The sequence below is a fragment of the Apiospora marii genome (genome assembly GCF_038362585.1).
Source record: "Apiospora marii strain CBS 49790 chromosome Unknown utg000011l_segment0_segment0, whole genome shotgun sequence".
Taxonomy (NCBI): Eukaryota; Fungi; Ascomycota; class Sordariomycetes; order Amphisphaeriales; family Apiosporaceae; genus Apiospora; species Apiospora marii.
Window position 1 is genome coordinate 1791675 of NW_027117382.1, and position 14969 is coordinate 1806643.

At 52.8% G+C, this 14969-nt stretch overlaps 5 protein-coding genes across 5 annotated transcripts; 1 reads left to right on the forward strand and 4 right to left on the reverse strand.

Annotated features, from left to right (window-relative positions):
- Positions 1–513: 513 nt before the first annotated feature.
- PG985_013634 (uncharacterized protein) lies at positions 514–1977 on the reverse strand (the record flags this gene model as incomplete). Its single annotated transcript, XM_066833400.1, has 1 exon — positions 514–1977. The coding sequence occupies one exon, from the start codon at positions 1975–1977 to the stop codon at positions 514–516; it is 1464 nt and encodes a 487-aa protein (XP_066678140.1).
- Positions 1978–5863: 3886 nt separating this feature from the next.
- PG985_013635 (mitochondrial 54S ribosomal protein bL27m) lies at positions 5864–6926 on the reverse strand (the record flags this gene model as incomplete). The annotated part of the gene is made up of 2 exons (XM_066833401.1): positions 5864–6522; positions 6683–6926. The coding sequence occupies 2 exons, from the start codon at positions 6924–6926 to the stop codon at positions 5864–5866; spliced, it is 903 nt and encodes a 300-aa protein (XP_066678141.1).
- Positions 6927–7329: 403 nt separating this feature from the next.
- Positions 7330–7806, forward strand: PG985_013636 (Long chronological lifespan protein 2; the record flags this gene model as incomplete). Its single annotated transcript, XM_066833402.1, has 2 exons — positions 7330–7561; positions 7649–7806. 2 exons carry the CDS (start codon positions 7330–7332, stop codon positions 7804–7806), a joined length of 390 nt encoding a protein of 129 aa, XP_066678142.1.
- A 1034-nt stretch (positions 7807–8840) lies between these two features.
- On the reverse strand, positions 8841–9704 carry PG985_013637 (uncharacterized protein; the record flags this gene model as incomplete). The annotated part of the gene is made up of 2 exons (XM_066833403.1): positions 8841–9562; positions 9632–9704. The coding sequence occupies 2 exons, from the start codon at positions 9702–9704 to the stop codon at positions 8841–8843; spliced, it is 795 nt and encodes a 264-aa protein (XP_066678143.1).
- A 2969-nt stretch (positions 9705–12673) lies between these two features.
- PG985_013638 (uv-damage endonuclease protein) lies at positions 12674–14795 on the reverse strand (the record flags this gene model as incomplete). Its single annotated transcript, XM_066833404.1, has 3 exons — positions 12674–13585; positions 13646–14047; positions 14124–14795. 3 exons carry the CDS (start codon positions 14793–14795, stop codon positions 12674–12676), a joined length of 1986 nt encoding a protein of 661 aa, XP_066678144.1.
- Positions 14796–14969: the final 174 nt, after the last annotated feature.

The window sequence follows — 14969 nt, forward strand, 5'->3', positions numbered from 1 at the left end:
ATACTGAAGGCAGTGAGATATAGCAAATCACAGAGATGTGTGTTACGATCGTATGTGTATCAAGACAGTATCTTGGCTGCTCTTGACTATCTAGACCTCAAGCTCCAAAGTAGAAGGAACGCAAAAACCTGGTTCACTGGTGCTCAAGCATACCTAAAGTACCAGCGAGCTTTGCGTCAAATGCCGGCTATCTGAACTAATGTACATGCCCTACGAACTGTGGGGTGAACTCCAATCGCTCTACTACTGTGGTAGGAGGACTGCGGTGCTTGGGTTCTCTGGGTGAAATGGCCATATGTAGTGCAGAACGATGGTCTGCTATGGTAGTCTATCCTCTACCAAGTGTCGGAAGTAATCTCCAAATAGCCGAATTCCCACCCCCATGTGATGCCCTCGGCGGCATATTGCTTCTTCAGCTCCTCCAGGTCTTCCCCCTCATCGCCTGTCTCCTTATTTGACCGTAGTCGGAATAATTTCATCAAAAGGTATTGTTGTGGGAACAAGCTTTCCCAATCAGCCCAAACCAAGGGATCGCCACTCCAAGTACCCAACAGGGGGGACCTCGTGCTTCGCAATCGGGAATTCGTGACCCGTCAAGCAGTCGAGTCTGCGATATATTGCATTGTCGTCCACCTTAAGATCTTCCAGGATGTCATGTGACGGTGTGACGTTCTTGGCATAGAACAGATCACGCGCAGCAGCGGCAAAGGCTGCTTCACTGCTAGCTTTGTGAGGTTTACCGAGGACAGGGCGGTAGTAGTTGTAGTAGTAGTCGGGTACGTATGGACTGGAATTTCTGTCGCGTTCGGGTAGAACCCTCAGGTATTCAGCCACGCGAAAAAGGGCAAAAGCGCGGTAAAGATGTGCTTCGCGGCGCTGGCAATCGGTGATGCCGATGAAATTGAGAGCATCGCAACAGGCGTCGATACTATTTCTAATGGTGTCGGAATGGACATAGTCCTTGAGGGTGCCGTCTAGAACAGACTTCTCGAGCTGGATCATGTATCTGTGCAAGCTACGGCTGTAACCAAGTCCGAGCTCAGTTGCTATCTGGCAGCAAGTGTTATACTCCGGTGAGCCATCCAAACGGCCCACATCGTATGGGAACATAACCCTGGCGTATCTTCCAACTTGGTAGTGACACATAGCATCAGAGTAATGACCCCGGAGTTCAGCGTTGCGTCCAAGTCGCTGATGATATTGCTGAATCTTGATGATCTCCATAACGTCAATCTTTTCTCCTTCTTCGTTGCGTATGAATAGTGGATGCTGCATGTCCTGTTGCAGTGATTGTAGAGCAGGGCAGTCCTCAACTCCATCAAACGACACGTGCCTCAGATCCCGGAGAACACACAGAGGTTCCAACAGTTTGGCAAACAGGGAACTGTTGATCAAGGTGGATGGGGTCATCTGTACAGTGATTGAGTCGCATTCAAGGACTTCTTCTGTAAGGCGTTGAAGGAGAAGGTTGTAATGGAAAGGATGATAAGCGAAAAGAAATGGCTCGGAGGATTCGCTGCTGTAGATATCGCTGTCGTCCGTGTCCTCATCGGTTGAGTCCAGCATGAGATGGATCTCAGCTTTCGCGATGAGGCGTCTGAGGTGTTCCTCGGAGACTTTATTACACGGGATGTAGGACTGAGGCACCATATTGATACATCCCACGTTAAAAAATCCCAGCAAACCAGGCTCGGGGTGGGTTACACGAACCCATAGGTTCGTTCTGATCAGACTGTCCCAAGCTTCCTCTCGAATTTTCCGGTTGATGTGAAGAATAGTGACGTCGATACTTTCGCCAGCGTACTTGGTATCTCCTCTGTGCTCGTAGTTTTGATCGATAGTGACAAAGTAGCTGTAGATCTGGTCACGGATCTCTGGGGGAATGCCGAGTAGAGTGGGGATGTCGACTTGGCTGTCTGCACCGAGGATGCGGCTTGGAGCAGCTTGGCCACTCTCGATTGATTTTTGTTCATCCATGGCAGGACATTCAGAGGTGGGTGATTGCGTTACTTGATCTGCCGCTTCATTGGTTTCTTGCTCTGGTGTTGTCGAGTCTTGTAGCAGTGTTTGCTTAGGGAACACTGGTCAAGGAATATTCGGTCAGTTCAAGTTCAGACTTGAAAACGAGGTTGGCCGAATGATGTTGACGTTTGGCCGTCACCAGCAGCGTGGGATGGGTGAAAAGCACAAGACCTCATGTTGTGTAGACTGCCAGAGTAACTCAATCGCGTCAATTCAAAGGGCTACTCACCTTTTTGGTGTGTAAACTTATGCAGCGATGGAATACCAACGGGCTGATTTGCGGTTTGCCAGTTGCCCGTTGATGAAAGGAAGAGGGTGTTGCTGAGCTGTGGACTTGCCGCTTGACTTTGTGAGCAGTCGAGACTGGTTGGGTGGTGCTGGTGCATCAATTGATTTGTTTTCAGTGAGTTGTATTCAATGCCATCTTTCCTAAAAGTTCAACTGGGTTCCAGTCACAGAAACCTGATGCGTGGATCAATTGTGATGAAGCAACTTTGTGCATTTACTGGAGTGGTGCTTGTTTAAACAATGGCATGAGAACCTACAATTGCCGGATAATGCAAGCACCACTACGAATCGCCCACCAATATCTACTAGCCATGCTTCAGCTGATGGTGCGCATCTAGTATGGTACGGCATGCTCTGGAGAGAGCAGCGTTTTCTTCTTTTTTCTTCTTTTTTTTTTTTTTTCTCTATTAATACAAGACTGCCCAGTAGAAACAAAAGACTCTCAGCCCGATACTCTTCCGACCGCTTTCACGTGTCCAAGAGCAAGTCGCCATAACCGCCATGCTGCCAGGTGATTCCAAGGGCAGTGTACTGCCTCTCCAATTCGTCATAATCCATTGTATCTCCATCTGACAGCTCATTACAGCGTTGTCGAAATAACTTCATCAAGACACGCTCAGTGTGAGACAAGTTTCTCCAAAGTCGAGGGTCACCTCTCCAAGTACCAAGCAGCGGGACGGAGTGCTCTATGACCGGAAACCCTTGAGGTCCAGGTCGTTCTTGGATCATGCGGCATATGGCCCTTTCATCGTCATTAAGAGTCGCCAGTAGGTCTTGCGACAGATCAACTTGCTGTGCGTAGAATAGATCTTTAGCCGCAAGAAAATAGAAGATGTCGTCTCGAAATTGAAAGCCACAGCTGTTCGAGCGAATGTCGTCGAAATAAAGGGCATCTATGGCGTGAAACTCCTCCATGCTAGGCCATACGCTGTGGGAAAGACGATCAATTAACTGACCATAGTGGAAAAGCAAAAGGGACCGGTACAAATGCGCCGCCCTGCGCTGGCTATCCGTAAGGCCGGGGCGTCCAAACACGACGTTGACAACATGGAGACTTCTGAACAAAATGCTGGGTCTGTTAAGGTCGATGATGTTCTCGTATGGCGTATACTTTCTCAGTCCTGTAAAATGTTTGTGTGCACAGCGACTGAAGCCAATGGCCATGTCTGTCCCCATATACATCAGGCTATTCCATTCCGGACAGCCTTCATCTTCGTATGGATGACACTCTGCGAGGAGTTTGCCAATCCAGTAGTGGCACATTGCGTCTGAAAAGCGACCGCTCAGCTCAGCGCTTTGGCCTCGATGCTGGAAACATTGCTTTATTGTGATCAGTTCATTGGCATGGTAAAATTCTCGTATGTTGTGAGGTGTCAGCGTCAGTAGAGTAGCATTGCTCTCAGAGTCGGGAGAATAGACATCGCCGAGGTCCCGGAAGATACCGAGGGGTTCGAGAAGCTTGCTGAATCTGGATCCGGAAAGTGAAGCACTGGGGAGTAGCTGAACAGAACAGGTAGGAGGATGGGATTCCAGATGGTCTGAGAGATCCGAAACAAAATAGCCATATGCCAAGGGATGGTATGCAAACATATACGTTTTGCTTGGCTGGGCATCGCGTGGGCTTTCGAGGAAGCTACTCCTCCAGAATCGAAGCGCAATCTCGTTATCCAGTCGCCGCGAAACATCCTCTGGAAACTGCTCATATGGCAACCAAGGCTGGCACAACCAGGAATAAGTATTTTGCTTTCTGAAGAGCTTGTTCTCATGGTCTACATCGGAATGAGTGACGGAAACCCAGAGATTCATTTTGACCAAACAGTCCCAGGCTTCTGCTCGGATTTGCCGATTTACGCGGGTTATGGCCAAGTCTTTGCAGGTGATACCCTCATACCCATCCTGTTTCATGTAATCATAAACATAGTCGAAATGTTGGTCCACAGTCACGAAGTAGCTGTAGATGCGGTCGCGGAGCTCCCGAGGGATTCTGAGGAAACCGGGAGTGTTTGGCTGGCCTTGTGTTGTCGCCGCACTACTCGAAGAAACCACCGAGGTCTCAAGAGAGGGTTGCTCCATCATTTTCGTTCGCGGACCATCATCCGGTAGGACGAACACTGGGAAGGGACGCGATCGATGAGTTAAAGACAGTACCTTCAAGGGACTGGGTGGATGTGGAAGTGAAAGACACCTTGGAAAGGCGTGAGAGTTGGTGCTGGTCAACCAGCAGATATCAAAAATGACGAACGGTCTGGTAGGTCGTGGATGGCAAAATGGAGAGCAAGAGCGTCGACAACCCGGGGTGATGATGTTGCGCCAGGTGGACTGAAAAAAGTCCTTACCTTCCGTGTTCAATGTCCAGAAGATGTGTAGCTGCTGACACTGATTTGGGAGTTGTTGGTTTTAGAAAGAATGGGAAATTGTTAGCTCACTGAGCTACAATGTGCCTTTTTGCAGAACAGAGCGAGCTGCTTGCTTTATAAGAAATTATGAAGTATTATGCCAGAAGCATGGCTGTTGGCGTCAAGGGAATAATGACGGGTAACTGCCAACAGCTGTTGTAAAGAAGCAGAACCATAAAGACCAGGATGAATAGAAGAGAGGAAACGCCAGTTAGCCATGATACTCTACAATCCGTCCTTTATATCATGACGCCTTGCAAACCAACAAAGTCATCACCTTGCAATCAATCGAAATACTGTCAGGCAGAGCGTTCCCACGTAAATGTCTCCGTAGGCCATGGTTACTACAGATATTACTCATCCCTTTGCTATGCCACTGGCGGCTTGCTGGCAGCAGTTTCTGCAACGTTGCTGACGCAAACATGCCTCGTCCACCATGTCCCTGTAGAGATTACTCTGGGTCCGCCTCTAGCCACTTGACGCCTCACTGGCCGAGCATGCGCCTATAGGCGTGGGCCATGAACCAGATCTGGCTGATCAAGCTGCAGTGACCATTTTAGATAGATAAAGAAGGATGGAGAAAGGCAAGCATTGTCATCGGCTGGGGCAGTCTTCTCGATCTTGCCATCCGATTGTGCGCATTCACCCCGATAAGGATATGATGCTGCCACAAAAGCTTAGAGTCCGGCATTTCTCTTCTGTCCAGTGAAAAGTCCAACGATGAGATAGAGAGAAATGAGAGCAACGTTACAATGGTATTAGTTTATTCACGAACAAGTTCCATTGATAAATGCCCCGGGGTTTGAGACACTAATGAACATACTGCCGGCACGCTTGACATACATATTGCTTGGGCCTCTTTCGTTGTGATTATGATGATGTTCTGGCAGTCAGGATGAGCCACATAGCCTAAGCCTGAGCACTTGCATAGCGAATTATGGTCTGGACAGATGTATCTTACAGATCTAGATTTCAATATACAGGTGTATGATACAGGCAGGCCCTCAGCCGAACCTCGAAGCATGTCTCCTTCCCCATTTCCCAGGAAACATTACTTTCCGCCATATACACCACAAAGGATCTGTGTTTTCGTGATGTTACAGCCCATCGCCCCCTCACTGGGTATCCTCCCCGCTTGCCTCCCCTTTCATCCCCATCTAAGCAGTCTGTGGCGACGGCGTCGATGCAGGCGGGCTGCCAGCGTCGCCAGCGGCCTTCCGGCGGGCGAGGTAGTCGCGGAACTTCTTCTGGCGGGCGGCGCGCTGAGCGTCGAGGGCCTCCTTGCGGCGCGCAATCTTCTCCTCGCGCATCTTGCGCTTCTCGCCCAGCAGCTCCACGGCGCGGCGGCGGCGGTGCTTCATGGCGGTGCGGCGCGAGCCCATCTTGCGCTTCTCGGTGCGCACCAGCGTGCCCAGGCGCCAGTTCTCCTCCTGGTAGCTGTAGCCGAACTCCTGGAGCTTGTAGATGCGCTCGTCGCGCGGGCTCGGCTTGCGGCCCTCGCCCCGCCGGATCACAGTCGTCGGGATGCCGGACGCCGAGATCTCGGGCTCGGGCGCGGGCGGGGTGATGGTCGAGGCAGTCATGCCCAGCTTGCGCCGCCGCATCGCGTGCAGGGGGTAGGGCAGCTTGTCCTCCTTGTTGAAGACGACGCCGATGTAGGAACGGTCGGGGTGCTTGGCCGGGTCCTTGTAGTACTTGACGTAGCCGGTCACCTTGGCGAAGAGGGTGTGGTCACGGCCCATGCCGACGTTCTCGCCAGGCCACCATTTCGTGCCACGCTGCTTGTATATGATGTTGCCGGGGATAACGTAGGAGTCTGTATGAAGTCCATGTCAGCAATGCGATCCCTCACTCAAGCCAGGTATACACAGTCGGTAGACGGGATTGTCGAGAATCGAGGTGTATTGGTAGGTCGGGTTCAAAGTCCGTAGGTGGATTTCGATAGGTTCGGCATATATGAAGACTGGCAAACGTACCGCCCGACTTCTTAGCACCCAGCTTCTTCGGGATTGTGCTGGAGTCCCTTAATTTGTACGCTCCCTGACTCTTGACGGAGGCATATCGACGACCTTCGACCTTTGCAGCAGGCCCGCCTATCCGCAGCTGTGCAACGACGTCCTGCAATTGCCGCAACGGGCCCGTCGTCACGGCAGATCTGGCAGTGGAGGAAGCACCAAAGGCTGCGGCTACGACCGGCCGCCGTAATTGTGTGAGGCGCATGGTATCGTTAACGTCGAGTGTGTCGTAATCGGCGTCGTCGTCGGGTTACTTCCTCTCTCTCACTACAAGGGCGGCGTGTGTCTCCATTCAATTGAAGCACGGAGCAGACCTGGGAAAATTTCCGCTTACATAAGGCAGCCACTGTAGAGGGGACCCCGACCCTTGCATCAACTCCAGTAATAGCTCCGATAACAACGATAAGTAATCCCTGTACTGGACAGCAAAGCTCCAAGTGGCATGAATTCCGCCCATGGTTGAGGGTCGTCCGTCTAATACATACGCCATTAATCTTGCATTCAAATCGGCGTCATTGTTTGCGAAGGGAGCCCAAGTCCCTCGACTACCTATATACAGGATTGAGAACAGAAAAGCCCGAGAGTTACCGCGAGACGAACCGCCCACAATGAAGTCCTTCATCTCCATGCTCCTGCTAGCCCTCTTCGCCGCGACCGGATCCGCGCAATTCGGCTTCTTCGACCAGATGTTCGGCGGCGGCGGCGGTGGGGGTAGCCAGCAGCAGCAAGCCCGCCAGCAGCAGCAGAGGCAGCAGCAGAATGCGCCGAGCGACTCGAGCCTGTACCAGCAGAACTACGACAATTACCCCTGCGAGAACTACCTGTGCCCCGATACGTTAGGTAAGAACCCCCTGTCAATGTGCTCCAGTCCTGCCCGTGTCGCAAGCGAAAGAAAGACACGCTGACACGGTTTCTTTGTTCATTTAGCATGCGTCCACTTCCCGCACCATTGCCCCTGCCCCTTCCCGGCCAATGAGGACAAGTTCGAGACGGGCGACGGCCACCGCCTCTGTGTGTCAAAGGGTGGCTTCAAGGCGGGTGAGGCGGCGCGCAAAGTCGAACTGGCGCGCAAGGGACTCTTGTAAACGAGGAAAGAGACGAGGGTTATGATAACGACCACCCACTGGCAACTTCTTATAAGCTACTTAGCTATACTCTGCACCTATATATAGATTTACGGGGGACCTGGGGGCGAACTACAAGGGCAAGTCATCACGAAATGACCTCCAGAGTGATGTTCTAGACAGACGGTCATCCATTGAGAGTGTGCCAATGCTATGGAAGAGCTCCGTCGTAGCGAATGCGATAAGAATAGAATGCACGATCCGGCCAGGCCTTATCACAGTGTTGGTTCACATAAGTTCGATCTTGGGGGTGGTTAAATTGTGGCCATTGACCATATTGCGATTATATACATGCAGTGAAAGCCACTGTAGCCAGCAGAAACACTGGAACAAACAAAGGTATCAAATAAGAAATGTACGAGCTACCCCTATTTGCAAAACCAACCCTCAAGTCGGATAGGGGTAGCTCGTATTTTCGGAATATTGAAGGCCAAAAACCGCTGACAATACCGCTCGTCACGATATTCCGTGCGAAAATACACTTGTAACTTGCTCAAAAGAGCTCTCAGGCTCGCAGCTCATCATCCTCTGCGATAGGTGTCATGTCAAGAGACCGTGACCACCATTCCCATCCTCGAATCTCCTCTTCTCCTCTTCTCCTCTTCTCTCTGCTTGCCATAGAAGATGTATCATACGACACGCGAAGAAGTATATCAAGAACAAGTTTCGATTCATCCCAATAAATGACGCCAGTGTCCATGTTCCTTACTCCGGCCTCATCGCTGCGAAAAAAAGTTGATGGCGCGACATCGTGTGGACAATGATGCGTGTGCTGATGAGAGATGTGTGTACCTATAGAAACTCCATAACCCCAATGCAGCCCAAATCCGTCTTCTGTTGCCTTTCATAAGTCATCTTAGGTTTCCCTTTGTTCTTCCATTTGCCGAGTTCGGTCTTGATTGGAGGAGCCTTCCCGCTTGGCCAATTCCTCATACCAAAAGGGGCCGGAGGGAAGAGAAGGCCGCCAGACCAGGCAAGATGGGACTTAGAAACGACTATGAGGCGCCATTGATGCCAGGCGGCAATTTGGGCATGGGCGGGACGGCCCCCTCGTCGCTGCTGCCGCCATCGTCTTCAGCGTCCTCGTCGACGATCTCGGGGTGTCCGAGCAGGCCGACAGCCTCGCGCATTTCGTAGTGCTTCTTGCGAAGCTGCTCGAAGCGCTTGTGCTTCTCGCGCTCCTCGGGCGTCATGCCGAGCATGTCGTTCTCGGCGTCGTGGATCGGCGTCGCGTCTTCGTCGTTAACGTGGACCTTGCTCGTCTTGCGGCTGCCGGGCGGGCCGAACTCGTCCTCGGGTACCTCCTCCTCGGGCTCGCCCAGGCTCAGGCCCGGGATGTCCTCGCCGCGGTGGCCGCCGTCGCCCATCTCCATGTCCTCGTCGTCGGGATCCTCGGCCGGGTCGTACTGCTTGGCATAGGGCGTCTTGGGCTCCGTGATCTTCATCGTCGACGTGCGCTCCTGCTCCGTCAGGTACAGGTTCGCCTCGTCCCACTTAAGGCGCTGCTGGTTCTCGTCGGATCCATCGTCGCCGGCGGTAGCAGAGGGGGTGCGCGAGGATTGACGGCGGGAGCCCGAGGGGCGAGAGGCGGCGCTGGAGGAACGGCGGTGGCCGGCGTTTGCTTGTGTGTTGACAATGGTGAGCTCCTTCTCGGAGATGTCTTGCTCCTTAATCGGCGATGTCGGCGGGGATTTCTGATAGGAGTTCTTGAGGATGCCTGGGTCGCAAGTTAGCTTTGCATGCCTAGTGCGTATTGGCAAGAATCAACAGAAGAAAATGAGCATACCCCGCGGTCTCTGAGCAGCAGCGGTTGGTGGAGGAGAGTGGACAGTTTGAGGGCTGGTCTCTACGGTCGCCATGATTGCGGTGATGATGATGGATAACTCTCGACTTTGTCGTCTGAGCTATGCGGGCTGGTAGTTTGTTTGTGTTGTGTTTATCGTACAGTTGCTTTGCGCTTTGATGGGTCCTGGGTGGCGGGGTAATGCGAGTAGTATGTGAGAGTTTGAGAATGTGTATGTGGCGTGAGTGAGATTAGGAAAAGAGTAGGATGAAGTTGGGGAAAGAAGCTTTTGGTGGCTGATCTGATGATATGTTACGGTGGTTTTCTGGAAAATTGGGAATCGGGGTTTGAGGTGCCGGTAGAAGACAGAAGAGATTCCAGAGCTTGGGTACGGTACGCCTGGATGACGAAGAAGGGGCCAGGGCAGCTTGGAAAGCAAACGAAACGAAACCCAAAGTGGTGGTTGGGGCCACAAAAATACAGGCAGGTCGTCGGAGAGTTCGCAGTAAAGTACCTTGCCAGTAGGCTGGTACTGTAGTAGGCTTAGTGGTGGTGGGGGCTGAACCTCTTTGCGGGGAAGGTCGGTGGTTGGAGCAGATGAAGAGGACGGACGGGTCGTGAGAGACAGAGACCCCAAGACCCTTGCTTCAAGTCTACCCTGCGAGATGACGGAAGGATAGTACCCAGATGCAAAAGAAAGATCAACAGCAACCTCTAAGGATCGTCAAGGCCTGTGCTGTCCTTGTCAAGAAATAAAGATTTTCGTCGATCCCATACCACGTGAGCTGGACCGTCTTTGGCGCGCTCGCGATGTTGTTTGCTCGAGGTGGTGATGTCGGTCGATGCGACTGCTAGGTCGATATGGCTTATTAAGGCGGCTTTATAGGCTGACCAGTACAGAGAAGTGGTTAGGTATGTTGTGACACTTGCATGCTGCACTAGCTACATGTAAACATCCAAGTACGTGCGAGCACTACCAGAGCGCCTCCAGGATCACTTTGAATCCCGTCGAATCAATTGCCTCGGACACCCAACTTGGCCAAAAGTGGAAGAGGCATGCCCGATGGGCCTTATCAGTCATGATCCAGGCGCATACATACTTCACTGCCTGCTCTACCCACTGTTCTCTCTCTCCAGCATGACATGATGATCAAATGGGACGTGAGAATGGGCAGTCTCGAGGGGGCACATTTGAAGTCAAGTGGCCATGAGAACCTGGCTGGCTGACACTCGACGTTGGGGAAGCTGGGAAGTGGTTGCTTGCTCCCCCACCAACAGCGACAATGCTGGGGGCCCTATCATCACAGGGTTCTTAACCATGGCATTGTTTGTATGCGTTGATGAATGCATGTAGAGCTGGACGCATCACTCGATATGGGTTACCAAGAAACTGATGAATCAGACGTACACATATTCATCATTCCATATCCAAGCAATACAACTTTCTCGAGTCATGCTAGCACGCGCACATCATCTTGAAAACCTGCATCAGAATACCACTACTCCAGTTGGGATTATTCCCAGACGAACATCATCCCGCATTTTGCAGCGGGCAGTAGCGTTCTACCTAAAACATCGAACCCGGTAGGGATTGACATCACCGCCATCCGTCCGCCACGCGAGTTTCTGCCATCATTCTTCAGCTGCCCGCCGCCGCTCTTCTGATCAGCATCTCCTTGGCCACCTTACTTCGAACCAAATGGGTCTGCCACCCGTTTACCATCGGTATCTGCGGTTTTTCTTATTATTCTCTTACCAATTCCTCTTCTCCTTGAGGCTTGCCGACCGGCCCCCTCAAAGGCGAAACAGGGAGTGACCTCATTATACATGTGGAAGGACAAGAAGCTCCCAATCCCAGGTCTGCACAGATCGGGCTGCCACACCCGACCTTGAAGATCCGAATCTTTCTAGCTCGAACCGGGCCAAAATGTCACGAGCAAAAACGTACGATTTGACGGCATCGCACCCATCTTGCAGATTTTTACCCGGCGACAACAGTTAATCGCCGTGACTATTTTGCTTCGGTATCTTTTTGTCAATCAGTCACATCACTTGGGTTCCGGTCCACTTGCACGTGCAATAGAGAGCCCAATACCTCCCTCGCCTGCCTGCCCGATCCCGTCATGAAGCTCCACGACAGCCTTCGTGCTGCGCGCTGCCAAACGATAGGGCAATGCGGTCCCGCGTCTACTCGCCGCACTTCACTGGCCGCTTCCAGGGTCTCCTCGTTCATCATGATTCCATCATGCAGCGAATTGGCGATACGATGCGAATCTAATCTGGGTAAGCCTAGGGTTGCTTGCTGTATGCGCGCATACCCGCCCTCCTTGCACATGTGACATGTCTCCATCCGAGCCCAACAACGTGTTTGACTGCCCACTTTGTCCACCTGCATTACCCCACAAGCACCAGCTGTGTGTCGCATACGGGTAACGTTGACTAGCTCTCCGCTATCTCTACCATCTCTTGGTTGCAATTTGAAATCGCATCGAAGATGCGAAGATGCGAACTACACGTACTGTAACCCCAAGTAGCGAATCCGACCGTTGAGGAGTCGGGTTGCGTGTAGCCAGCCACCTGTGTATTGGTGGACTTCCCAGTCAAGTTGCCGTACGGTTGTTCCATTTCGCGCCAAGTTCTGGGGAACCGGGACCATGTCCGTTAAGAATCCGGGGAAGCTTGTACCTCCTTCCATAGCAACAAGGTGGAAAACGTTCAAGCGAATCAGCGAGTAGGTAAAGAATCGGTGCAAGGTACCCTATTTGGAATGAGGCGTTTGGCTTGGTGATGAAGTATGACGATATAAGATATCGCCCGCAAAGACCAATGCTAGGAAACAACTTTTGACGTCTGGGTTCATTTGGCACCTACTCGGAGTAACTCCATTTGCAGGATGTGGGTGCAAGAATATTGATTTTAATATACAGATCATCCCCCAGATATCTACGCATTGAAACCTAGTAGCTAGATTATACCAATCCGCCATGCCATCTAGGTCGTGGGTATTTGACAGATACATGGTGTTATATCCAACGAGGATTGCATTTAGTCCTCATCTTCCTCCGCATCCTTCTTCTGCGGCGTCTGCCCCTTCTTCTTCACCTCGCGCTTCTTCGGCCGGAGCCACTCCTCCATTCCCATGGGCCAAAAGACCCGGTTCTCCGGTCCGCCCATGCCGACTTCTTCCTCGGGTATAACTCGCCGCGTCGGCTCCTCTTCTCCGTCCAGCATATCCACGTCCTCGTCTTCCTCCTCTTCAGCCGCCTTCTTGCTCTTACGCTTCTTCTTGGGCGTCTTGGCCTTGGGCACCGGCCGGTTGTCGTCGTCCCGCTCGTAGGGGACGAGATCGTTGAAAGAGTCCCACCCGGGAAGCCGGTAGGTGCGCATCAGCTCGAACACGGCCTGCTCCTTGTCCTTGGCTTCGATCATGAGGTCCATGTCGTCGGCGCAGGGCGGCAGGGTCAAAACGCGCGGTCGGTGCTTCCGGCGCTGGCGCCCCGTGATGGCTTCCGAGCACGGCTCGCTGTAGTGCATCTTCTGGGTAATGCCCTTTCGGTCCCATGTGGCCTTGATCCGGGGGAATAGGTCCATGATGTCCTTGGTCCCTTCTCGAAGTTGCTCCTTGTCGAAGATGATGTTGTGGTGGTGGAAGTCGAGAACCATTGGGATGTTGAGCTCCTCGCAGATGGGAAGCAATTCGTGGACAGAGTAGCACACGTCATCGTTCTCCAGTACAAGCCTGGCTTTGATTTCAGGCGATAGCTTCGCGTAATTCGCCCGGAAGCGATCAAGTGTCGCTTCCTTGTCGCCGAACATACCGCCCATGTGTAGGATCATGACCGCATCCTTGTTTTGTTGTTCAGGAAGTCGCAATAAGCTGAGCAGTTCGTTGTGGTACTCCAAATCCCTGACGGCATTCCTGACGACCTCATTACGCGGAGAGCCAAGTTGAGTGAACTGCATGTGTTAGCTACCTTGGCCCGACAACAGCTAATCTGACTGGATGGGTGTTCTTACTTGTCCAGGGTGAGTAGTCAATCGGTGACCCAGCTCTCCGGCGACTCGGCCAGCCTCTGCAAGGACTTCCGATGCGAAAGGAGCCAGCTTATAGCCGTGTTCCTCATGGCTAGCAAAGGGGAACATCTCCGAGCTCAGACGCATGAACTTGATGCCGTACTTGTCGTTCCAACGCAGCATCTTGACGATATCTCGAGCGTTGGCCACACCCAACTCCTCAACGAACTTTTGGCCTCGGGCAACATCGGCTGGTTGATCCTTGTCTGGTCGGTTCTTGGTGGCATGTTCCGGCTGGGAGGGGTCCGCGAGCGGATGGCGGTGTTCTATGATGGAAGCGATCCTACAGGTCCGAGAACTGAAGACGGGCGGAATAGTTTGGCGGAGATATGTGTTAAGGCATGCCTATTGTTTGAAGTCAGTACAGTCGCATTGCTACGTCTTGGGGGATGGCCATGCTGCATGGAGGAGGGATATGTACATAGCCTAGTCTTCCTTTCCAGGGTAATGGGAGATAGTCACTGTTGACGGGCGGTGGTCTCGCACCTTCTAGCTTGATATCGTTGATGTCTTCGGCCTCCGGCTCCACGGGCTCCTCTGGATCTTCCCGGGTCATGCCCGACGCCTCTTCTTTGTCGACGACTTCGTCCTTGACGGACGAAGCCTTCGAGGTCTTGGATGCCTTTGGCGTCTTGGCTTTGGCGGCAGGCTTCCGGGCCGGCCCTGTCTGGTGCTCATCCCAATGATCGGCGGATTTGAGCGTGTCACGGCCGCTCTTGGACGATTTAGGGGTGAACACATCCTTTCCAAAGTTGTCCGGTTCGCTCATGACCGAGCTCGACTTGATAGCCAGCTTCTGCCGCTTGACGACGCCGCGCAGCTGGGCCTCCATGTCTTGCAGGTCATGCATGGCCTCCTCGACATCCCCGCGGCGCCGGCGTATCTGGCCGTTGTTCTTGGAGCGAGACTCCCGCGAGCCATCCTGTTCGGTTTCCGCCTTGAAGGGTTCGGCCTCGTTCGCCGCGGCGTTCTTGGCGGCCCTGGCCGACCTGCGCGGCGCAAAGTCGGGTCGGGGCTCGGCGTCAAAGTGCTGGTTGGGCAGTACGTCTTGTTGTAGCAGCGCCATTTCGGATTTCTTGCGTTTGGAGACCATCGTGGCGAAGGGTGCGGCACCGCCTATGCCGGCAATGGATATATATTGGGCACAGGCCGGAGCAAATACAGCGGAAGCTCTTGAAGTATGCCGCAACACTGGTTGACGAGGGACGACAAGTCGTCGAATCAGAGCGCGCATGCAACTGGATTCAGTGGGGCGCAGAGGAGGTTC